This window comes from Chiloscyllium plagiosum, unplaced genomic scaffold, assembly GCF_037043375.1.
Source record: "Chiloscyllium plagiosum isolate Xiang-an unplaced genomic scaffold, Cpla_swu_hap1 HiC_scaffold_33, whole genome shotgun sequence".
NCBI lineage: Eukaryota > Metazoa > Chordata > Chondrichthyes > Orectolobiformes > Hemiscylliidae > Chiloscyllium > Chiloscyllium plagiosum.
The window spans coordinates 34,775,405-34,801,628 of NW_028270171.1; the positions used below are offsets into that span (position 1 = coordinate 34,775,405).

General features: G+C 43.3%; 1 protein-coding gene across 1 annotated transcript in view; it reads right to left on the minus strand.

The window, feature by feature from the left end:
- LOC148141480 (NACHT, LRR and PYD domains-containing protein 3-like) overlaps nucleotides 1-26,224 on the minus strand; it is a 93,739-nt gene that overhangs the window by 22,833 nt on the left and 44,682 nt on the right. Inside the window, exons 8-10 of the mRNA XM_087978416.1 lie at nucleotides 19,089-19,256; nucleotides 16,184-16,270; nucleotides 10,104-10,271 (exon numbers count right to left, since the gene is read on the minus strand). Of these exons, the coding sequence (XP_087834542.1) occupies nucleotides 10,104-10,271; nucleotides 16,184-16,270; nucleotides 19,089-19,256 (423 nt within the window). The remainder of the gene's footprint in view (nucleotides 1-10,103; nucleotides 10,272-16,183; nucleotides 16,271-19,088; nucleotides 19,257-26,224) is intronic.

Here is a 26,224-nt window from a genome sequence, read left to right on the forward strand (position 1 = left end):
AATAAGCTTCCTTCGTCCTCTTGATTAGTGGGCAGCACGGTGGCACAGTGGTTAGCGCTGCTGCCTCACAGCGCCAGACACCTGGGTTCAATTCCCACCTCAGACGGCTGACACATTCTCCCCGTGTCTGCGTGGGTTTCCTCCGGGTGCTCCGGTTTCCTCCCACAGTCCGAAAATGTGCAGGTTCAGTGAATTGGCCATGCTACATTGCCTGTAGTGTTAGGTGAAGGGGTAAATGTAGGGGAATGGGTCTGGGTGGGTTCCACTTCGGCGGGTCGAAGGGCCTGTTTCCACACTGTAAGTAATCTAATCTTAACAAAAAAGATATCCCACATCTCTTAACACAAGGTTCTTTCAACCTACCGTTCCTTCCTTGCCTCAGTGGGATAAACCTGTCCAGCACTGTCAGCAAGTGTTTCCTAAACAACCTCCACATTTCTGTCATGCATTTCCCTGGGAAGGTCTATTCTCAATTTAGGCCCCAGTTCCTGCCTAATAGCATCATAATGCCCCTCCCCCCCAATTAAATATTTTCCCACACCATCTGTTCCTATCCTTCTCTGTGAGTATAGTAAAGGTCAGGATGTTGTGATCACTATCACCAAAATGCTCTTCCACTGAGATCTGACACCTGGCATGGCTCATTGCCAAGCACCAAATGCAAGATGGCCTCCCCTCGGCCTATGTATTGAGTCAGGAACACTTCGCAACACACCTGACAAAAACTGCTCCATCCAAACTATTTGAACTAAGGAGTTTCCAATCAATATTGGGCAGTTAAAGTCACTCATGACAACAACCCTGTTACTTCTGCACCTTTCTAAAATCTGCCTCTCAATCTGCTCCTCAATGTCTCTGTTGCTATTTGGAGATGGGGTCTGCAGAAAACTGCTAATAAAGTGACTGCTCTTTTCCTGTTTCTGACTTCCACCCTTGGTGACTCTGTAGACAAAGGCTCTTCAATGACCTCCCTTTCTGTAGCTATGATACTATCCCTGATTAGCAATGCCATTCCTGCACCTCTTTTACCTCTCCCCCCTATTCCTTTCGAAACTTCTAAACCCTGGAACATTCAACAACCATTCCTGCCCCTGAGATATCCAAGTCTCTGTAATGGTCACAACGTCATAGATCCAAGGACTGATTCTTGCTCTAAGTTTATCACCCTTATTCCTGGTACTTCTTGCATTAAAATAAACACACTTCAACCCACCACACTGACTGCACCTTTACCCTATCAAGTGCCTCTCCCTCCTCACAGACTCTTTGCATGTTATATTTGGTTGTTCACTACCTACTCCATTATCTGACTCATAGCTCCGGTTCCCACCACCCTGGCAATTTAGTTTACACTCTCCAGAAGATCTTTACCCAACCTCCCGCCAAGGCTATTGGTGCCCTTCAGTTCAGGTGCAACCAGTCTTTCTTGTACAGGTCCCACCTCCCCTAGAAGACAGCCCAATGATCTACACATCTGAAGCCCTCCCTCCTACACCAGCCCTGCAGCCACGTGTTCAACTGCACTCACTCTCTGTTCCTAACCTCACTCGCATGTGACACGGGCAGCAATCCGGAGATTACTACTCTGCTCTTCCTGCCTTCTAGCTTCTAATATTCACTTTTCAGGTGCTCCTCCATTTCCCTACCTATGTCATTAATTAGAACATCGTCCGTAGAAAAATACAGCACAGAACAGGCCCTTCGGCCCACAATGTAATGTCAATGATTAACCCTAATCTAACATAAAATAACCTAACCTGCACACCCCTCAATTCACTGCTGTCCATGTGCATGCCCAGCAGTCACTTGAATGTCCCTAATGACTCTGTTTCCACCATCACCGCTCTGGCAATGCATTCCATGAGCTCACAACTCTCTGCGTAAAGAACCAAACTCTGAGGGAAAGGTCTCTGGCTATCGACTCTATCCATGCTTCTCATTACCTTGTACACCTCGATCAGGTCTCCTCCCTTCCTCCTTCTCTTCAGAGAGAAAAGTCCAAGCTTAGTCAACCTTTCTTCATAAGGCAAGCCCTCCAGTCCAGGCAGCATCCTGGTAAGCCTTCTTTGCACCCTCTCCTATAGTTGGGTGACCAGAACTGAACACAATATTCCAAATGTGGTCTCACAGGGTTTTGTAAATCTGCAGGAAAACTTCGTGGCTCTTAAACATGATCCCCCTGTTAATGAAAGCCAAAACACCATATGTTTTCTTAACAACCCTATCCACTTAGTTGGCAACTTTGAGGGATCTATGTATTTGAACACCAGGATCCCATGTTCCTCCACACTGCCAAGAATCCTGTCTTTAATCCTATATTCAGCATTCGAGTTCTATGTTTCAAAATGCATCACTTTGCATTTATCCGGGTTGAACCCCATTTGCCATTTCTCAGCCCAGCGCTGCATCCTGTCTATGTCACGCTGCAGCCTGCAATAGCCCGATATACTATTGACAGTACCTCCAACCTTTGTGTCATCTGTAAATTTACTAACCCACGCCTTAACCTCCTCATCCAAGTCATTTATAAAAACTACAAAGAGCAAAGGCCCGAGAACAGAGCCCTATGGGACACCACCCACCACTGACCTCCAGGCAGAATACTTTCCATTTACAACCACTCTCTGCCTTCTGTCAGCCAACCAATTCTGAATCCAGAGAGTCAAATCTCCCTATATCCCATACGTCCTGACTTTATTAATGAGCCTATCATGGGGAACCTTATCAAATGACTTGAAGTCCATATACACCACATCCACTGCCCGACCTTCGTCGACCCTTCTCAAAGAACTCAGTAAGATTTGTGAGGCATGACCTGCCCCTCACAAAGCCATGCTGACTGCTTTTAATCAGGCTATGCTTTTCCAAGTAGTCATAAATCCATTCTTCAGAATTCTTTCCAAAACCTTGCTGACCACAGATGTATGACTAACTGGTCTGTAATTGCCAGGGATTTCCCTATTACCCTTCTAGAAAAGAGGAACAATATTCGCCTCCCTCCAATCCCTTTTTTTTACATTACATTACAGTGTGGAAACAGGCCCCTTGGCCCAACAAGTCCACACCGACCCGCCGAAGCGCAACCCACCCATACCCCTACACCTACCCCCTACCCAACACTACGGGCAACCTAGCATGGCCAATTCACCCGACCTGCACATCTTTGGACTATGGGAGGAAACCGGAGCACCCGGAGGAAACCCATGCAGACACGGGGAGAACGTGCAAACTCCACACAGTCAGTCGCCTGAGGCGGGAATTGAACCCGGAACTCTGGCGCTATCCTCTGGTACAACTCCTGTGGAGAATGCAGAAGCAAAGATCGTTGCCAGCAGCTTAGCAACCTCCTTTCTCACTTCCCGGAGCAACTGAGGATAAATCTGGTCTGGCTGAGGAGACTTATTAATCTTAATGTTTGCCAAAATTTCCAGCCCATCAGCTTCCTTAATCTTGATCTGTTCAGGCCTGCTTCCCGGGTCCTCAAAGTTCTCACTCACGCCAAGGTGCCTTTCCTTAGTGAAAACCGAAGCAAAAAACTCATTTAGGGCATCCTCTATCTGCTCAGACTCCACGCACAAGTTCCCTACGCTATCCCTGATCAGCCCTACCCTCTCCCTGATCATTTTCTTATTCCTCACGTATGAGTAAAATGCCTTTGGGTTCTCCCTAATTCTTCTTGCCAAGCCTTTTTCGTGCTCCATCCTGGCTCACCCTCAGTCCATTTTTCAGCTCCTTTCTAGCAAGCCTGTAATCCTCTAAAGCTTTGCTTGATCCTTGCTTCCTCCACCTTACGTAAGCTGCCTTCTTCCTTTTGAGGAGAAGCTCCTCTGTTCTCATTATCTAAGACTCCTCAATCTTACCCCTGCTTGCCTGTCTCAGAGGAACAAATTTTATGCATCACTCATAATAACTGCTCCTTAACCAGTTTCCACATGTCTGTTGTGCCCTTTCTGTGGAACAATTGCTCCCAGTCTGTACTTCCCAACTCATGTCTGATAGCATCATAATTTCCTTTTCCCCACTTAAATATCTTCCCTCGGTAACTGCTCCTTTCCCTCTGTAAGGATATGTTAAATGTGATCACTTTCACCAAAGTGTTCTCCCACTGTGAGATCTGACACCTGTCCTGGCTCATGGCCGAGCACCAAATCCAAAATGGCCTCTCCCCTTGTTGGTCTGTCTACACACTGAGTAAGGAAACCCTCCTGAACACACCTGACAAAAACGGCTCCATCCAAACCATCTGCACTAAAGAAGTTCCAGTCAATATTGGGAAAGTTGGAGTCACCCATAACAACGACTCTGCTACATCTGCATTTTCCCAAAACCTGCCAGCCTGAGTTCTTCGATCTTCTTACCGCCATTAGGGGGTCTGCAGAAAACTCCCAATGACGTGGTTGCTCCCTAACTTTCACCATACTGACTCAGTAAACAAACCTTCCTCAACAACCTTCATTTCTGTAGCTGTGATTAGCAACGCTACACCCCCTCCTCTTCCCCCCCCTCCCTTTTTGAATGTTCTAAACCCTGAAATCTAGCAACCATTCCTGCCCCTGTGAAACCCACATCTCCGTTATGAGTACAACATCATAGTTCCAAGTACTGATCCATGTTCTAAGTTCGTGACACTTATTTCTGACACTCCTTGCGTTAAAGCAGACACACTTTAATCAATCCCTTCGTTTCATCACGTGAAAAACCTCCCTGATAGATTCACTAAATCCTGTCACTGCCCCACCTACAAGTACCCCTCTATCAGATATGTAGTTCTGGTTCACACCCCTCCCCCCACCAAGTTTAAACCCTCCCATTAATATGGACTGAATTTTCACCAAGACGCTGAGAAACAGGAGATAGTTTTGGTTTTGTGTTAGTATAAAAGCTCTATTTTTCACTGTGAGCTGAAATAGGAAAACAACAGTGTGAAGTACAAGAATTATGGAAGGTATCACACCACTCTAAAGTAAGTTACCAACACTCATCATAAGTGACAATTACACTGAGTGAGAATGACTGGCTGCAGACAGGCTGGTACCACAGGGTGTGTACAAAATGACATTTAGCCTGCCACAGGTAGCTCATTGGTTTGTGGAGCTGTGACCAGCTGTGGATGACCAGCAAATGTGAGATTGGCTCCTGGGGAGCTGAACGACACTGTCAGAAGGCTTCAGATCTCTTGAAGAGGAGGTGGTATTTTTCACTGCAGTAGGAAATATTTGAAGCTTGAGGAAAGACAGCTTATTTATCGTCTACATTTGCTGAAAGGTGTTGCTTTTAGTTAATAAGTCAGAGTCTGATTTACAAATCATAAACTCTGTGCCTCCTGCAAGACAGTGAACCTACAGAACAGCGATTGAAGAACAGCAAGTCTTGACAAGTAAAAATATCATTCCTTGTATTTCATAACTGTACATTTTAATCTTTATACTATTTCAGAGTGAGTAATATGAAACCAAATTAACTGCTGCTATAAAATCAATTCAACTGACTTTTATGCAAAGAAGAGATCTAATTCTCTGTCATTAAAACTGTTGAAGTATCACAGTTCTCTTGGTTTGGAAGGAAGGCAGTTCACCAGTCAACAGGCTGCACATATACTGGAGGTGGGTGGAGCTATTGTTATATTTGAAGAGCATTTTCAGGAGTCCCCAACTCCTGGCAGATGCTCACATATGGGATTGTCTGTTAGAAAATCCAGTTGTTTAACATCGAGGACAATGAATGATTTGGGGTCATACACATGTACAGCATGGAAACAAACCCTTCAATCCTACTTGTCCATGCCAACCAGATATTCGAAATTAATCTGGTCCCATTTGCCAGCAATTAGCCAATATCCTTCTAAACCTTTTCTATTCATATAAGATTAGATTAGATTAGATTAGATTACTTACAGTGTGGAAACAGGCCCTTCGGCCCAACAAGTCCACACCGACCCGCCGAAGCGTAACCCACCCAGACCCATTCTCCTACATTTACCCCTTCACCTAACACTACGGGCAATTTAGCATGGCCAATTCACCTAACCCCTGCACATTTTTTTTGGATTGTGGGAGGAAACCGGAGCACCCGGAGGAAACCCACGCAGACACGGGGAGAATGTGCAAACTCCACACAGAGAGTCGCCTGAGGCGGGAAATGAACCCGGATCTCTGGCGCTGTGAATCCAGATGTCTTTAAAATGCTGTAATTGTACCAACCAACACATATCCGCTGGCAGTTCATTCCATACAAGTACTACACTCTGCGTGAAAAAGTTGCCCTTAGGTTCTATAGAATCCCTACAGTGTGTAAACAGGCCATTTGGCCCAATAAGTCCACACCAACCCTCTGAAGAATCCCAACCAGACCCATCCCCCATCCTATTACTTTTCCATTTTCCCCTGACTAATGCGCCTAAAAGACACATCCCTGAACACAATGGGCAATTTAGCATGGCCAATTCAACCTACATGCACATTTTTGGACTGAGAGAGGAGACTAGAGCACCCGGAGGAAACCCATGCAGACACGGAGACAATGTGCAAACTCCACACAGTCGCCCGAGGCTGGAATCGAACACAGGTCCCTGGCGCTGTGAGGCAGTGCTAACCTCTGAGCCACCGAGTCCCCCTTTAAATCTTGCCCCCCTCACTGTAAACCTTTGTCCTCTAGTTTTGGACTCCCCCACCCCTGGGAAAAGATCTTGTCTATTTACCCTGTCAATACCGCTCATGATTTTATAAAGATCTATAAAGATCACCCCTCAGCCGCCAGGGAAAACAGCCCCAGCTTATTCAGCCGCCCCCCATAACTCAAACCCTCCTACCCTGGGAACATCCTTGTAAACCTTTTCTGAAACCTTTCAAGTTTCATAACATTCTTCCGATAGCAGGGAGACCAGAACTGCATGCAGTACTCCAAAAGTGGCCGAACCAATCCCTGTACAGCTGCAACATGGCCTCTCAACTCCTATTCTCAGTGCAATAACCAATAAAGGCAAGCATATCAAATGCCTTTGTCACAATCCTATCTACTTGCTACTCTACAGTCAAGGAACTATGAACCTACACTCCAAGTTTCTTTGTTTAGTAATACTCCCCAGAACCTTAACATTAAGTGTGTAAGTCCTGCCCTGACTTGCCTTACCAAATTGCAGCACCTCATATTTATCTAAATTCAAGTCTTTTGCCACTCCTCAGCCCATTGGCCCATCTGATCAAGATCTCGTTGTACCCTGGAGGTAAACCTCTTCGATGTCCACTACACCTCCAATTTCAATGTGATTTGAAACTCACTAACTATACCTCGTATGTTCACATCCAAAGTGCTTATATAAAACAATGAAAAAATATGGACCCTGCACTGATCCTTGTGGCACACCACTGGTCACAGGCCTCCAGTCTGAAAAGCAACCCTGCGCCACCTCTATCTTCCATCTTTGAGCCAGTTCTGTATCCAAATGGCGAGTTCTCCCTGAATTGCATGTGATCTAATCTTATTAACCAGGCTACTATGAGGAACATTGTCAAACACTTTATTGAAGTCCATATAGATCACATCCACCGCTCTAACCTCATCAATCCCTTTTGTTACTTCTTTAAAACACTCAATCAAGTTTGTGAGACATGATTTCCCATGCACAAAGCCATGCTGACTATCCCTAATCAGTCTTTGCCTTTCCAAATACATGCAAACCCTCTCCCTCAGGATTCCCTCCAATAACTCGCCCAACATCAGGCTCACCGGTCTAAAGTTCCCTGGCTCTTCCTTACCACCTTTCTAAATAGTGGCATCATGATAGCCAACCTCCAATTCTGGTACCTCACCTGTGGCTATCAATGACACAAATATCTCAGCAAGGGGCCTAGCAATCACTTCCCCGGCCTCCCACAGAGTTCTCAGATACACCTGATCAGGTCCTGGAGATTTATCCACATTTATGTGTTTCAAGCTGTCCAGCACCCCCTTCTGTAATATGGATATTTTTCAAGATATCATCATTTAATCCCCCACTTCTATATCTTGCAATATCCTTTGCCACAGTAAATACTGATGCAGAATTCTCATTTAGCATCTTCCACCATCTTCTGTGGTTCCACACATAGGCTGCCTCACTGACCTTTGAGTAGCCCTATTCGCACCCTAGTTATCCTTTTATCTCTATTGTATTCGTAGAATCCCTTTGGATTTTCTTAACGATATTTGCCAAAGCTATCTCATGTGCCCCTTTTTGCCCTCCTGATTTCCCTCTTAAGTATACTCCTATTGCGGTCATCCATTAAGGATTCACTCAATCTCTGCAGTCTCAACCTGACATATGTTTCCTTCTTTCTCTTGACCAAAACATCCACTTCTCTCGTCATCCAGCATTCCCTACACCCACCAGCCTTGCCCTTCACCCCAACAGGAACATACTGTCTCTGGACTTCATTTTCTCATTCTCATTTCTGAAGACTGTCCTTTAGCTGCATACATCCGCCCCAATCAACTTTTGGAAGTTCTTGCCAAATACCACCTCAACTGGCCTTTCTCCAATTTAGAACATTAACTTTTTGATCTGGTCTATCCTTTTCCATCACTAATGCAAAACTAATAGAATCATGTTCAGTGGCTAAGGTTTGCATGTTCCACATATTAGAACATAGAATGTTACAGTGCAGTACAAGCCCTTCGGCCCTCGATGTTGCACCATTCTATGGAATCAATCTGATGCCCATCTAGGAGGAGAAAGTGAGGTCTGCAGATGCTGGAGATCAGAGCTGAAAATGTGTTGTTGGAAAAGCGCAGCAGGTCAGGCAGCATCCAAGGAACAGGAGAATCGACATTTCGGGCATAAACCCTGAAGAAGTTCCTGAAGAAGGGCTTATGCCTGAAACGTCGATTCTCCTGTTCCTTGGATGCTGCCTGACCTGCTGCGCTTTTCCAGCAACACATTTTCAGCTCGGATGCCCATCTAACCTACATCGTTCCATTATTATCATATGTATGCCCAATGCCCATTTAAAGTCTACGACTGCTGCAGGCAGGCAGTTAAACACCCCTACTACTTTGAGTAAAGAAACTACCCCTGATATCTGCCCTAAATCTGTCACCCCTCAATTTATAGCTATGTCCCCTCATGTTAGCCTTCACTATCCGAGGAAAAAGGCTCTCACTGTCCACCCGATCTAACCCTCTGATTATATGCCTCGATTAAGTCACATCTTGACCTTCTTCCCTCCAATGAAAACAGCATCAGTTTCCTCAGCCTTTCCTCATAAAACCTTCCTTTCATACCAGGCAACATCCTAGTCAATCTCCTTTGAACCCTTTCCAAAGCTTCCACATCCTTCCTCTAATGCGGTGACCAGAACTGTACACAATACTCCAGGTGTGGCCTTATCAGAGTCTTATACAGCTGAAGCATGACCGCATGGCTCCGGAACTCAGCGCCCCCCCGCCCCGTCCACCAACACACCACATGCCTTCTTCACAATCATACCAACCTGGGTTGCAGCTCTCAGGGATATATCCACCTGGACACAGATCTCTCTGTTTGTCTACACTGCCAAGAACTTTACCATTAGCCTAGTACTCTGCTTTCCTGTTACTTCTTCCGAAGTGAACTACCTCACACTTTTCCGCATTAAACTCCACTTGCCACTTCTCAGCCCAGCTGTACATCTTGTCTACGTCCCTCTGTAACCCACAACATCCTTGGGCACTATCCACAACTGTGCCTACCTGCGTGTCACCTGCAAATTTACTAACCCATCTTTCTATGTCCACATCCAGATCATTTATAAAAATGACAAACAGCAGTGCCTCCAAATTGAATCAGAAAATTTTCTTGTAACACTTAAATTCCTCTCCCCTTAACACTATGGCAGTCCCAGTCTATGTTTGGAAAGTTAAAATCCCCTACCACAACACCCTATAATTCTTGCTGATAACTGAGATCTCCTTACAAATTTGTTTCTCATTGCCCCACTGACTATGGAGAGTCTAAAGTACAATCCCAATAAGGTGATCATCATTTTCTTATTTCTCAGTTCCAACCAAATAATAAGCATTAAGCCTTAAATTCAATGAATCCAATTCATAATTTTTTATATAGTCAATGAAGTATTGTAACTACTCACTGAATATCCTGTAGACTCTTGCAGGTCTGTATGAGGCGGCAGAGAAAGGGAGCGGATTGTTCTGTGAAGGAGTTTGCCTCCAGATCCAAATGTGTCAATGACTGCTTTGAACTGAGAGCAGAGGCAAGATCCTCAGCACAAGAATCTGAGAGATGATTATCAGCCAGTCTGGGAATCAGAGAGAGTAAAATGAGAAACGAGGATAAATCTAGTGTTCCCAATGACAATAATAATGTGAAGTGTGAAGTCCTCAAGATTTGATTTAGAACTTGCACTGATCCTGCAAAATTAACATCAGAGTCACATCCGCTTTCATCAGAACTGGGAAAAAGCACCAATTGAAAAGGATTTAGTGACATAGAAAGAGGAGGGTATACAGAGGGGAAAAAAAGAACATAACAGAAGTGCACTAGTGATTAAATGATAAGAGGATAAGAGTGCAAAATAATCTCTGCATCCTTACGTTCTTGCCTAGAGATGCTCGGAAGGATAATGGGATAAGTCAGTGGAGCAGAAAAGGAGTTGGCGCTGGTGTCGAAGATAAGGGTCATGATATCACTGGAAACTATGAAATCCTGTTAACAGGATTGAAGGCAGGAGTTGTGGCGATGTGGGCAAGGTATGGATTAAAAACCCTTCAATTTTGCACACCACTGGGTCTTCAAGAGTTTAGTGGCTCCTGCAAACACGGAGATGAGAAAGAAAGTGCCAAATGATTTCAAAGCATTTCCAATTACTATGTTTCATATAGTGAGGGGTCCAAGAGATAGTAAAGAACATTCAAAGAACAGCACCAGGGCTAACAAAGGTAGAAAAGTCTATAGGAGAGTCCTAGAGACATACAGCAGGGAAACAGACCCTTTGGTCCAACTCGTCCATGCCGACCAGATATCCCAAGCCAATCTAATCCCAGCTGCCAGTACCTGGCCAGTATCAGTATCGCCTCAAAACCTTCCTATTCATATATCCATCCAGATGCCTTTTAAATGTTGCAATTGTACCAGCCTCCACCACTTCCTCTGGCAGCTCATTCCATATACTTATCACCCTCTGCATGAAAAAGTTGTCCCTTAGGTCTCTTTTATATCGTTCCCCTTTCACCCAGTTTCAGTTCTATCAGGGCCACTCAGCTCCTGACCTCTCAAATGCTTGGTTCAAACATGGACAGAAGAGCTGAATTCCTGAAGTGAGGAGAGAGTGACAGCCCTCAAGGCTGCATTTGAGTGAATGTGGCATCCTGGAGCCTGAACAAAACTGGAGTCTCCACTGGTTGAAGTCATATCTGGCACATAAGAAGATGGCTGTGGTTGTTCAAGGACAGTCATCACAGCTTTAGAACATATCTGCAAGCATTCTTCAGCGGGATGCTCATTGGTGAAGCAGTTGTGAATTGTTGGGTCAATGACTTTTCTTCTGTCATAGGATCAGAAGTGAAGACCGTCACCAATGACTGCACAGCGTTCAGCACCATTCACACCTCCTTATATACTGAAGCAATCAATGTCCAAGTGCAGCAAGACTTGGACAATATCCAGGATTGGGATAACAAGTGGCAAGTGACATTCACACCAGACAAATGCCAGGCAATGTCCATCCTCAATAAAGACTAAATAACTACTTCCCTGGATGTTCAATTGTGTCACCTTCTATCAACACTATGGAGGGTTGCCATTGACCAGAATTTCAACAGGGTTCACCATGTAAATACAGAGGCTACAAGAGCAGGTCACACGCGAGGAATACTACTGCACGCAAAGCCTGACTTCACAAAGTCGTTCCACCATCTACACAAATCAACAGTGTGATGGAATACTCCCGACTTGCCTGGATGGGTGCAGCTCCAACAACACAAGAAACTCAACACCAACCAGGACAAAAGTAATCCACTTGAATGGCAACACATGCACAAATGTACACTCCCTTCCCCACCAACCCAGTACAGCCATGGTGTGGCGATGCCAGTGTTGGACCAGAATAGACAAGATCAGAAGTCAAATGACAAAATATTGTCAACATTACAGGTTTATTTGAAAGCACAAGCTTTTGGAATGCTGCTCCTTCATTAGGTGACGTGACGAAGGAGCAGCGCTTTGAAAGCTTGTAATTTCAAATAAACCTGTTGGACTATAACCTGATGTCGTGTGACCTCTAACACCTTATAGCAGCAGTTTATATTTCTGACAAGATACACAGCAGAAATTTCCAAAAGAGATGTGGAAGGTGCTGTGCACGTATATGGCCACTTCCATAGAGAAGGACAAGGGCAGTGGATACTTGAGAACAGCACCACCTGCAAGGTGCCCTCCACGCACCACACTGATTTGGAAATATATCACCATTCTCACAGTGTCACCTGGTCAAAATCCTGGAATTCTCTCCGTAACAGCATTGTGGATCTACCTATAGCATATGGACTGCAGCTTTTCAAGGCAAAAGCTCATCACCCCCCTCTCAAGGCCAACTAGCACTGGTCCAGCTAGCAACACCTCCATCCCTGCACCTGTGGTAACCTAATGAAGCCCCTGAGCCCTACAGCTTAACTGACTGAGGGGTGACCTTATAGAGGTTTATAAAATCATGAAGGACATGGATAAATAGACAAGGTTTTTCCCTGAGGTGGGGAAGTCCAGACCTAGAGGGCAGTGGCAGCTTTTTCATGCAGTGAGTGGTGCGTGTATGGAATGAGCTGCCAGAGGAAGTGGTGGAGTCTGGTACAATTGCAACATTTAAAAGGCATCTGAATGGCAATATGAATAAGAAGGGTTTGGAGGGATATGGGCTGGGATATCTGGTCAGCAAGGACGGGTTGGACCGAAGCATCTGTTTCCCTTCTGTACATCTTGTGGGTGGCACGGTGGCACAGTGGTTAGCACTGCTGCCTCACAGCACCAGAGACCCGGGTTCAATTCCCGCCTCAGGCGACCGACTGTGTGGAGTTTGCACATTCTCCCCGTGTCTGCGTGGGTTTCCTCCGGGTGCTCCGGTTTCCTCCCACACTCCAAAAATGTGCAGGTTAGGTGAATTGGCCATGCTAAATTGCCTGTAGTGTTAGGTGCAGGGGTAAATGTAGGGGAATGGGTCTGGGTGGGTGCGCTCTGGCGGGTCGGTGTGGACTTGTTGGGCCGAAGGGCCTGTTTCCACACTGTAAGTAATCTAATCTAATCTAATCTCTATGATGATGACTTTATGACTGAACTGGTGCCAAAGCTCTTGGATTGGCTGGTGTTCTTAAAGAAAACACTAATGCTATGAAGAATTAACCTGAGGTACAGAAATTCAGTGCCACAGTGACTGATGTCATGAGGCATTCGTCACTTCCCATAGGGCTCTGTTTATCCACCATTTTATCACGTTGTTCAATAATGGTTTCTCTGGAGAGGCATTGACTGCAGCAACAAAGCTGCCCTAATACAAGCAGGAAGCCTCTGATGGTAAAACTGTTTAGCAGGTAATGCAGTCTATGCACAAAAAGGGTCACAGTGTTCCTTACTCTAATTTTCTGTGCTCCTTTCCCACCTAAAGGGCTTGCAGTAGTTAATGGTTAAATTGTCAATCATATTGTCAGCACTCGTCAAAGCAAATAGGAACCACACAGGTACAAAGTCAAGTGTGGTGTCTGGGAGCTGCACTGTAAACAGGATAACACATGACTTGGCAAAGTATAAACAATGTCTGTGTGAACAGAGGGAAAACATTTGATCACATAAAACACATGGATGACGAAACATGAGAACTACAATATGTAATATTGTTAATATTTGTATGAGACTTGTAAATGCCTATAATCCTGTGGAATTGGTTTTATCTTTCAGGTGATAAAATTAGCTCTTCTTGCGCATGCATGAAAATAAATGATTGATATGAACCTCTGGAAACAGACAAGGTCAAGTTGAGACAAAAGATTTTGATGCAGTCAGCAGGTTCTCATGCCACATCTCCTGAACTATCACTGTATTTAGGCAAGTATGTATTCATTTACCATCAGTGATTAGGGCAGAGAGCTGCACCAGGCAGATATGAACAGGATCGAAAAAATCTCAATGAGGTGTCGGGACTGGACTGGTGAGGATGGAACCATGCAGGTGGGTGTGAGAGCTCAGGTCAGAAGGAGAAGGTAGGTCAGGAAACTAAGATTGCATAGGCAAGTGAAATGATGGCTGCCTGAAAAAGAAATTGCAAAGTGTATTTTCCAACAAAGCCAAAGGTGAATTTATGCTGATAGGGAAACTAAACCCTCATTGGTGGGCGGGCGAATGTTTGAAGCAAGACATTGCCCCTTGTTCTCCATTCCCAGAATGCAGCCTGGATTCCCAGAATGAAATTGGGATAGACAATAGAAAGAACAAAAGGTGAACACAAATTCAAAGTTTGTGCGAAGATTTGTAGCTCGGGTGCTCGTTGTTGTGGTTCTGTTCGCCGAGCTGGAAGTTTTTGTTGCAAACGTTTCGTCCCCTGGCTAGGCGACATCATCAGTGCTTGGGACTACAAAATACCATGCAAGGACTGCACAAAACACTATATAGGACAAACAGGAAGACAGCTAACAATCCGCATACATAAACATCAACTAGCCACGAAACGACATGACCAGCTATCCTTAGTAGCCACACATGCAGACAACAAGCAACATGAATTCGACTGGGACAACACTACTATCATAGGGCAAGCCAGACAGAGAACAGCCAGGGAATTCCTAGAGGCATGGCATTCATCCACAAACTCCATCAAGAAACACATCGACCTGGACCCAATATACCGGCCACTACAGCGGACAACTGAAACTGACAACCGGAAGCGGCAGGGACAGACCACTATAAACACCGGAGGAAACATCAAAGAAGCGCTTCGCAGGAGGCTCCCAAGCACTGATGATGTCACCTAGCCAGGGGACGAAACGTTTGCAACAAAAACTTCCAGCTCGGCGAACAGAACCACAACAGTGAACACAAATTGCTTCCCATGAAAACAATATTTTTAAAAATAGGAATGAATTAAAGAGCATCCATTATTTATTTGAATTTGGATAGATTGTGAAATGTGAAATGCCTACAGAAATTAATAAGTTGCTTTTGAAAACTCAAAATGGTGAGGTGTCAAATAGGAACATTGAAGTGATATTAGTAACTGGAATCAATTCAAAACGTTTGATTTCTGTTTTAAGAATACTTTATTGAATTGTGAAAGCCCCTGAAAGCTCATGAATAAGACAGAATAGCAGTCATGAAATGCCTCAATTAGAAGACATGACATAAGCAACAAATATGCTTTGAGAACAAGGATTAATTTATTAGAGTGAAATTTAATTGAGGATATTGATTTGGAAATTTAAACAAGTTAGAGCGAAGGCAAGAGCGAAAGAAATATAGAAGGGATAAAATTCGGATTGGAATGATTAATTGTTTGGGAACTATAAGCAAGATCAACAAGTCAGATACAGTTTACAGGGAACGTTCCAGAACCAGGAACCGGGGGCTACCAGGAAGGTAAATTTCCCATTTTATCTATTTTGTAGATAAATATTCATCCCTCGAAAACAATACTTCATGTATAAGTCTAATTTCAGATTTAAAAAACTGTCTTCAAAATTAACCTATATATAAATATACATGGTAGTTAATGAGGCAAGATTGAGATGATAGCACTAGTAAATTCGTATGGTCTCAGAGACAGAAACCTTAGACAAAACATAACAAAATTGACAGAGCCAAAAGAAAGTAAGATTCAGCCTGTTAACTCTCTTCACAGTTGGTCATGAATCAAAAATTCAAGATTTTGCTCTTATAGACAGAAAGGCCATATTCAATTCATCTTTCCCTTGTCTACAACTATAATTTGATGCAGATGCAATACATTACAGGATTAAATCTCAATGTCAGGAGTCCCAAAAACCACAAACAAATGCAATTTTGTCTTTCTTTGCATTCTACCCCACCACATCCATTTTAGTTCCTGTTATTTGACATTAATGTTATTATAGATACCAATAATATAACATGACAGATAACACTATTCCTGATGACGATGATAATGAACAATGTCAGACGCCCGGTGATTGTAAACAGTCTCCCTCTGGTACTTACCCCAGCCTCTCAATTTTACACTCTGGATTCTTCAGAGCTGCACACAGTAATCTCACTCCAGAATCTCCCAATTTATTTTCACTCAGTCTAAACAGCAGGAAAAATGTATTAATATGGATTAAATTTACACTGGTAGGCTGAAAAACAGAAGCTAGTTTTGGCTTTGTATTAGTATAAAAGCATTATTAGTATAAAAGCAATTTTGCTGTATTTTTGATTGTGGATTTATGGACCAGACTAGATCCCCTTAAACATTTCAAGAAGGTTGCCTGACCATAAATTTGCTAGTTGTTTTAGGCCGATGTAAAGTGGATATTCCAAGAGTGATGCAGCTGGCCCAACTACTCACTTTTAAACAAAACAGAATTTATTTACAGACTACTGAATAAAACAAGCAAAAGAAAACAGAATTTAGAATAACAGCTATTTGAAAACTCGGACACACGATATTCCCCACAACTTAACAAAGAGCTGTCCTGGTTTTCTACAACATCCTCATAAAAACACCCTTGCGCAAAAAAGGTCAATTCAAACCCAGGTTCTTTTAGGAAAGATGTTAGAGAGAGGGAATCAGCGCGGGAACTGCTGAACCAGGGAGCCTTTTACCCTAGCAGCTCCAAACAGTCTGCTTGCTAAAACCAAACCAAACCAGGGTTAAAACCCCTGAAATGGCAGAACTGGGCACTCCCCTTTCATTCATACAAGTGTTTTAACAGCTCATTTTACTGACTGCTGCCTTAGGCAGTATCTGTTAGCCAAAACCAAAGTGGCTTAATCCAAAACATAGCAGAACCTCTGCATTTTACAACTCCTTTTGAAAAAAGAAGGACAACATAACATTGTTAAAGGAGCAGCATCATCACAGATTGAAATAGAAAAAGGATGATGTTAAAACTGAAAAGTTTGAAGCAATTGCAGCACTAGAAAGCAGTGACATTGTAAGTTGCATTTACACTGCTGTTTTGTCAGTGAGGATGACTGACTGTGGTAGACAGAGTGCGTACACAATGAGACTCAGCCTGCAGCAAGTGGCTGATTGGTTTGTGCAATTATGACCAGCTGTGGATGACAAATGTATGACTGGCTCCTGGGGAGCTGAACAGCTTGTGGATGTGAACGACACTGACAGAAGTCTTCAGATCTCTTGAAGAGGAGGTGGTGTGTCTCACTGCAGTAGGAAATGCTTGAAGCTTGAGGAAAGCCAGTTTATTTCTCATCACCATTTGTTGTAAGGTGCTGTTTTTAATTAATAAGTCAGAAACTGACTGCTTCACAAATCATAAACTCTGTGTCTCCTTCAATGAGAGAAAGGTGACCGAAGAACAGCAAGTCCTGGCAAGTAAATACATCTCAGTGAACTCAATGGAGAGTGGCTATTGCTTTATCTTCATGTTTCTTTTTGCCCTCCATCCGTAACACCATTTCTTTTATTCTATGTGTATTTGTCTGTACGTTTGTGTATACGGGGAGTTCAATAACAGTGTTAGAGTTGTAATTAGCAAAATTATACAGCAACATCAATTTCTCAAAAGGTTTAGTTCTGATATCCCTCATATCATCTGCAAAGTAAACTAATAACCCACAAAATAATTTTATTGCTGCATCTTCAACTGTAATTCATTAGGTAAATGCAAACATTCCTTTGACATCCAATTACTGGACTCAAATACATATTTAAAGAAATAAGATGTCAGCATTGATTAAAGTAATACCTATTTTTAAATTTGTTTCCTCCTTTTCTCTTTCTGCTTTCTTGTATCTGTTTGTAAGTGTACGTGCTTGCATAAGCATTTGTTCTCATTTATGCTCCTATCATCTGTTGCTAAATCAAGCTTTTTGTTTTCATCAGTGTGATTTTGGCAGTTACTTAAAAATTGAACTTCACAAACATGGGTTTTTGGGGGAGATAGCATGGCCTAATTCCAAAAGGAAAATAAACTGAAACCGTTTTTGTTACAAACAGAAGGGAATGGTAAAAATAATTCAACTTTTTCTGTTCACATCATAATAATCAGATTGAATCTACAGAAGCTCAGTAACTGGTCCTGCCAAGTTAAATAAAACTTCTCTCATTTCGGGTGTTTCTAAGTCTGGAAATTTATGACAATGACACAATTTTCCAGACTGGTAAATGACAAAGTAGTGAGTTATAATCAACATCATTTTAATCTTCATCCTATTTTAATATCATTAAACTATACTAACTGCTGCTATAAAATCTATTCTGCAAATTTCATGCAAGGAAGAAATTTTATTCTGTCATTACATTGTTGAAATATCAGTTCTTTTGGTTTGTTGGGAAGGGGAGTTTGTCACTTTGTTCAGCACTCAACACTCTGCATGTTTATTGCCAGTGGGTGCAGTTCTTGTGATCTTTCTAGGAGACCCCAACACTCCACAGATGCTCATGTATGGGAGGGGACTGTCAAAAAATCCTGTTGTTTAACACTGAGAATTTTATCAGAGACTGTCCCCCATGGGCAAGATCCTATGTCGTGGATAATGGATGATTTTGAGCTTCTTTTAAAACAGCAGGTTCTTTTTACTGAACCGAGATGCATTTGAAGAATTAGACTTGAAAAAGTCATCTTACGAATTTCATAACCTAAAGCACTTTCCATTTTTGGTCAAGAACCAGTGTATTATTTCTAATGACACATCAGTTGTCATTATGATCAATGCAGCTTCAGATCAATCTTCTAAATTAGTTGCATTGTTTTTAGAATTTGTTATTCACAGAACTGGTGTTTAAAATACTGCGTATATTTAGTGTTATAAATATGACGCTTTCTCACTTCATTTCACTGGAGTTCATATTTTCATAATTCTGATCTAAGTTTTAAGCCTAATATTTAATGAATCCTACTCAGGCTTCATTATATTAAAAATTAACATCAATACTCACACAATCTCCTGGAGACTGTTGCAGGTCTGTATGAGGTGGAAGAGAAAGGGGGCGGATTCATCTGTGAAGGAGTTTGACATCAGATCCAAATGTGTCAACGACTGCTTTGTGCTGAGAGCAGAGGCAAGATCCTCGGCACAAGAATCTGTGAGGCCATTATAACCCAGTCTGGGAATCAGAGAGAATAAAATGAGAACTGAGGGTAAATCCACTCTTGATGACCTTGAAGCCTTTAGATTTCACATGATTAAACTCTTATTAGATGTCACCTTGCTGTATAGGCCTTTTAAAATTAATTCTGAGAGAACATATGACAAAAATTCCCTTCACTTTTGCACACCACTGTTTCTTCAAGAGTTCATTCGCTCCTGCAAACAGTGAGAATGAGAAAGAAAGTGCCAAATGACAAAACGTTTCTAGTTACTGTAATTCATATTGTCGTGAGTCCACAAGACAGCAAAGACATTCAAACAACAGCACTAGGGCTAACAAAGGGAGAAAATCTTTTTCTACATCTAATGGATAAAAGGGTCAGCCTCAGTTGAAATCCACCTGCATGACAGAATCTCGAGCCTCACTTGCACACATCTGACATTGCCTTGTCTGTGATCCCTGGGGCTCCTAATTATATTGTCTCTAGTTAACATGGACTCTCACTCCTGATTGTTCAGAAGGGAAAGAACTCAGGGTTTTCCTCACTGAAAAAACTTCTCCCCACTGTGGTTCCAAGTTACACATACCACAGCACACAGGACTTTTGCTGGGTGTATCACTCCTCTGCATGCGTTCCACAAGTAGCTCAAGTACCCTTCGCAGGAGTATAGCTTGCTTTTGCTTATTCTTTTATGCGTCTCTGGCATTTGTTGCCCATCCTAATTGTCCTCGAGTGTGTATTTGTGAGCTACCTTGACTTGCTGCTGCCCATCTGGTGTATATACATCCACGATGCTGTTCATAAGGAAGTACTAGAATTTTGATCCAGTGCTGTGGTTCTGTTCGCCGAGCTGGAAGTTTTTGTTGCAAACGTTTCGTCCCCTGTCTAGGTGACATCCTCAGTGCTTGCTCATGCTGGGTATCGGGTCCTTCATTCTGGTGAGTTGTTGTCTGAGTGTGGCTGTTGGTTTGTGTGCTGTTATAAGTCCTAGTGGTCGCAGTAGTCTGGCTGTCATTTCAGAGATGTTCTTGATGTATGGTAGTGTGGCTAGTCCTTTGGGTTGCGGCATGTCCTCGTTCCGTTGTCTTTCCCTTAGGCATCTGTTGATGAAATTGCGAGGATATCCGTTTTTGGCAAATATCTTGTATAGGTGTTCCTCTTCCTCTTTTTGTAGTTCTGGTGTGCTGCAGTGTGTTGTGGCCCTTTTGAATAGTGTCTTAATGCAACTTCGTTTGTGTGTATTGGGGTGGTTGCTTTCATAGTTCAGGACTAGGTCTCTGTGTGTGGCTTTCCTGTGTACCTTGGTGGTGAATTCTCCGTTTGGTGTTTTTTGTACCATCACGTCTAGGAATGGGAGTTGGTTGTCCTTTTCTTCCTCTCTCGTGAATCGGATTCCTGTGAGTGTGGAGTTGATGATCCGGTGTGTTTTCTCTATTTCCGTGTTTTTAATGATTACAAAGGTGTCATCCACATATCTGACCCAGAGTTTGGGTTGAATTTGTGGTAAGACTGTTTGTTGTAACCTTTGCATTACTGCTTCTGCTATGAGTCCCGAGATCGGTGAGCCCATGGGTGTTCCGTTGATTTGTTCGTATATCTGGTTGTTGAATGTGAAGTGTGTTGTGAGGCACAGGTCCAGTAGTTTAAGTATGCCGTCTTTGTTGATGGGTTCAACATCCTGTTGTCTGTTATGTCTGTTCAGCAGGTTGGCTATTGTTTCTCTGGCTAGGGCTTTGTCAATAGAGGTGAACAGTGCCGTTACGTCGAATGAGATCATGGTTTCGTTCTTGTCTATGTGTATATTTATGATGATGTCCAAGAATTCCTCTGTTGATTGTGTAGAGTGTCTGGATCCGCTGGTCAGGTGTTTCAGTTTCTGCTGTAGTTCTTTAGCCAGTTTGTGTGATGGTGTCCCTGGTTGTGATACTATGGGTCTGAGTGGGATGTCTGGTTTGTGCACTTTAGGTAGTCCATAGAATCTGGGGGTGTTGTTGCTTTCAGGTTTCATTCCCTGTTGGTCAGACCTGGTTATCTGTCCGTTTTTTTGTAGATTCCTCAGTGTGTTGTTTATCCTATTGCTGAGCAGTGGGGTGGGGTCAAACTCCCTCTTTTGGTAGGTGTTGGTATCTGCAAGTAGTTGTTGTGCTTTTTGGATGTACTCTGCTTTGTCCAGGATGACCGTCATTCTGCCTTTGTCTGCTGGTAGTATGACAGCCAGGGAATTCCTAGAAGCATGGCACTCATCCACAAACTCCATCAACAAATACATCGACCTGGACCCAATATACCGGCCACTACAGCGGACAGCTGAAACTGACAACCGGAAGCGGCAGGGACAGGCCACTATAAATGCCGGAGGAAACACCACAGAAGCGCTTCACAGAAGACTCCCAAGCACTGAGGATGTCACCTAGACAGGGGACAAAACGTTTGCAACAAAAACTTCCAGCTCGGCGAACAGAGCCACAGCAACGAGCACCCGAGCTACAAATCTTCTCACAAACTTTGAATTTTGATCCAGTGACAGCAAGGGAGCAGTGATATGGGTCCACGCCAGGATGGTGTGTAGCTTGGAGGGAACTTGCAGATCATGCTACCTTCATCTGTTTGCATTTAATCTTCCAGGGTGTAAAGGATTTGCGAGATATCAATGTCCCGACTGGACGAAATGGTGATGAGTTAAGCATGCATCTTCCATACAGTTCACAAAGCTAGCAAAGTGCTATGGTGATGGAGTGAGTGGATTCCTTTGTTCCCTGGAAGAGGTTGAGCTGTAAGTGTTGTTGGACCAACACTGATCCAGACACGTGAGCAGCAATCCATCATCCTCCTGTCTGGAGCCTCGTAAATGATGGACATGCTTTGGGCTAGTTCAGTGATATTTCTATTAAACTACCAACTCCTGTCATCCAGTACCAAGGCTTAATGGCAAAGAGAGATGCTGAAAAAAGTCAAGCATCAAGAATTGCCACAATTTGTAGGTATTGTGGGGGTTTGCACAGTCATGAAGGATTTGTTGATGGTGGTCACAGTTGAGTTCTCATTTGAGACTGAAAATAATTCCTACTGAAGAAGGCTGCTGTATGCTCTGTGAAAGCTGTCAGATGGATACATGCATGCAGTCAATAGTAAATAGCAAAAGCTATGGGCCCTTACAGTATGCCGACAATAGTTCTGAAGAGGTATACTCCAGAACTTGTTGTATGCCTCACCAATCTGTTCCAATATAGTTACAATGTTGGAACCTAACCCAGCTCAAGGAAAATTGCCCAAGTATAACCTTGTATGTATAAAGCAGAAAAAACCCTCATCACTTCAATCTACACTCCAATCTACTAGTGATAGCACTATTGATGACATCACTAGTACGAGCCCTGATCAGCAATAACCCGCTCAGTGACACCCAGTTTGGGTTCTGCCAGGGCCACTCAGCTCATGATCTCATTACAGCCTTGGCTCAAACATGGACAAAACAGCCCAATTCCAGAGGTGAAGTGAAAGTGACAGCCCTCAGCATTAAGATCGCATTTGACTGAATGGAGCACCATGGAGCCTGAACACAGCGAGAGTGATTGGGGATCTCCGCTAGTAGCAGTACTATCTGGCGAACAGGAAGATGGAAGATGACTGAAGGTCAGTCATCTCAGCTCCAGCTTATCTCTGCAGGAGTTCCTCAGAGAGGTGCCCTTGGCCCAACCCTCTTCAGCTGCTTCATCAATGACCTCCCTTCCGTCACAAGGTCAGAAATGGGGACATTCGCCGATGACTTCACAATGTTCAGCACCATTTGCAACTCTTTATATATAGCACCACCTGCACAAATGTGTACTCCCTCCCCTATCAACAAGATCTGAAGTCACACGACACAAGATTATAGTCTAAGTGTCTTATTTGAAATCACAAGCTTTTGGAATGTTGCTCCTTCATCAGATGAAGTAACGAAGAAGCAGCGCTTTGAAAGCTTGTGATTTCAAATAAGCCTGTTGGACTATAACCTGATGTCGTGTGACCTCTAACACTTTATAGCATCAGTTTATATTATTGATAAGATACACGGCAGAAATTTGCAAAAGATACGTGGACAGCACCTTCCACATCTATGACCACTTCCATCTAGAAGGACAAGGGCAGCAGATACTTGGGAACGCCCCATTACCTGCAAGTTCCCCTCCAAGACATTTACCATCCTGATTTGGAAATATATCGCCATCGTCACTGGGTCAAAATCCTGGAATTCCCTCTGTAATAGCATTGTGGATCTACCTATAGGGCATGGTAGAAGGTCAAGGCAGAAGCTCATCACCCCCTTCTCAAGGGCAACTAGTGCTGGTCCAGCCAGCAACACCTCCATCCCTGCACCTGTAGTAATCTAATGAAGCCCCTGAGCCCTACAGCCTAACTGACTGAACTGGTGTTGAATCACTTGTATTGGCTGGTGCTCTTAAAGAAAACACTGATGTCACGAAGATCCACAGACTGAGAATTACAACAAACATCTGCACAAGATCTTTGGAATTAAACTGAGCTCTGGAAATTCAGTGCCACAGTGACTGGTAATATCAATTGGCATGAGGCATTCGCCACTTCCCAGAAGGCTCCAATTATCCTCCATCATATCTCGCTGTTCAATAATGGCTTTTCTGGAGAGGCACTGCCTCCAGCAACAAAGCTGCCCTAATACAGGCAGGAAGCCTGATGGTAAACATATTTAATGAGTAATGCAGTCTATGCACAAAAGGGTGCTTTCCTGTGTCGCCTTTTCTGTGCTCCTTTCTCATCCAAAGGAGTTATAGCTAGTTAAGGGCTACTTTTCAATCATATTGTCAGTAATAGTCAAAGCAAATGGTAACCACAGAGGTAAAAAGACAAGCATGGTGTGCAGACGTTGCACTGTCAGCAGGATAGCATATGCCTTGGGCAAAATATAGACAGTGACTGTGTAAATGGGGGCAGGAGATTACATAATACACATGGATGATGAAAATGAGAACTACAATAAGTAAGATTGCAATATTAGAATGAAGCTCGTCGATGTCTATAATGCTGGTTTTACACCTCAGCAATAAGACTAGCTCTCCTTGCGAATGTATGAAAATAAAATGATCATATATCTGTCACCTGAGTTTCCTACCAATTTGCTGAGTCAGGAGGATCTCAGGCCACATCACCAGAACCATCACTGCATTGAGACAAGTATGTTTTCATTTACCACCAGTGGTCATGGTAGAAAGCTGCACCAAAGAGTTAGGGACGAGACCCAAAGAACATAATGTAAATTCAGGATAGGCCAGGTCAGGATGGAACCAAGTAAGTAACTGAGTGGGACAGACAAAAATCCAAAGATAGAGGGCAGATCCTTCAGGAGTTGCAAGCAGATGAGTGAGGCCAAAATAGGTTAGGAATCTTGCAAGGATGCCTGCCTTGAAGAAGTTTTCCTCCTCTCTCTACAAGAATCTCAGGGAGTCCCTCTCCCACTGCAACTCCCAGGTCATTTCCTCACCCACTGTACTCTATGCTACTTTCTCCCCATCCCCACCCCCACCCTCCTCTCATTTATCTCTCCACCCTTCAGGCTCTCTGCCTGTATTCCTGATGAAGGGCTTTTGCCAGAAAGGTAGATTTTCCTGCTCCGCGGATGCTGCCTGAACCGCTGTGCTTTTCCAGCATCATTCTAATCTAGACTCTGGTTTCCAGCATCTGCAGTCAGTGTTTTTCCCTCGGAAACTAAGACCGCACAGGCAGGTGAAATAATTGCCGCCTGGAGAGAAATTGGAAGGTGAATTTTAAAACATGAAAAAGATTTGTTGGTGCTAAAAAGGAAGCTATGACCTCATTGGTGGACTGGCTACTGTTTGAAGCAAGGCACTTCCCATTGTTCTCCATTCCCACAATGCAGCCTGGGATGGAGAATAGAAAGAAAAACAGATGAATCCCTGAAAACAATTTTATTTTAAAAGAAATTGAAATTAGAAACATTTTGAAATATGAAATGCTTACAGAAATTAATAAGTTTCTTTTGGGAAACCAAAGTACTCAAATGTAAAGAAGGAACATTCAAGTAATGTTTGTGCCTGGAATCAAATAGAAATGTTTGATTGGTGTTTTACAATCCAAAGAAGTATTCTTACAATATTCTTGAAGGCTCTCTAGGACTCATGAATAAGACAGATTGGCAGTCTTAATGCCAGGAATTAAGAATTAGAAATAGTTTCTGTTTGAGAGTGGAGTGATTTGGTGTTGCTGCTACCAGAGAGACAGAGACAATAATCATCACATCTTCAAGTGTGGTGGACAGAAGAAATGACACTGAGTGTAATGACCTCTACCCTACATTTTGATTTTGTTTTCAATATGCTACAACACTCATCAGATACTAACAGACAGTCAGTGTGCTCTTGGGTAGTTACATGATTGTAAGGTAACATGGAGTTGGGGGGAGGGTGGGTAGATACATCTAGAACGTGAGACTATAATTAAGGAGTTAGAAGAATCTGCCAGAGGACCACAAGAGGCTGGAGCCATAATGATTAAAGCACAATCAGAAGGGAACAGACTCTGTCTGTTAGGGAACTGATGGGCAAATGTGGCACAAAGCAAGCAGACTCAAAAGGCCCCAAGCAACAAATGACAGCAGCAGAATCACATTTAAGCAAGTGCAAACAGTCGATTTTAAAAAGGGATATGGAAGAGGAGGAAAGAAAAAATTGGGAAAAGCAAGGAATAGCAAGAAGGCACTGACAAGTCATGGAGGACAGGCACATTGAGGAGGAAGGGCATATACTTGTGGTGGCAAAGACTGGGAAAACACTGCTTTGCTATGTCAGTGCGTGGTATGTGCTCAGTATTGTTATGAAGTTGAAGGCATGCGCAGTAAGAGAGAGTAAAAGCTGTTTGCACAGAGCTTCCAGGTACCTGTCATGTGACTGACTAGCAGTCCCAGTGAATTTTAATAAGGGTTTTATGGGAAGAGTATAATATTATA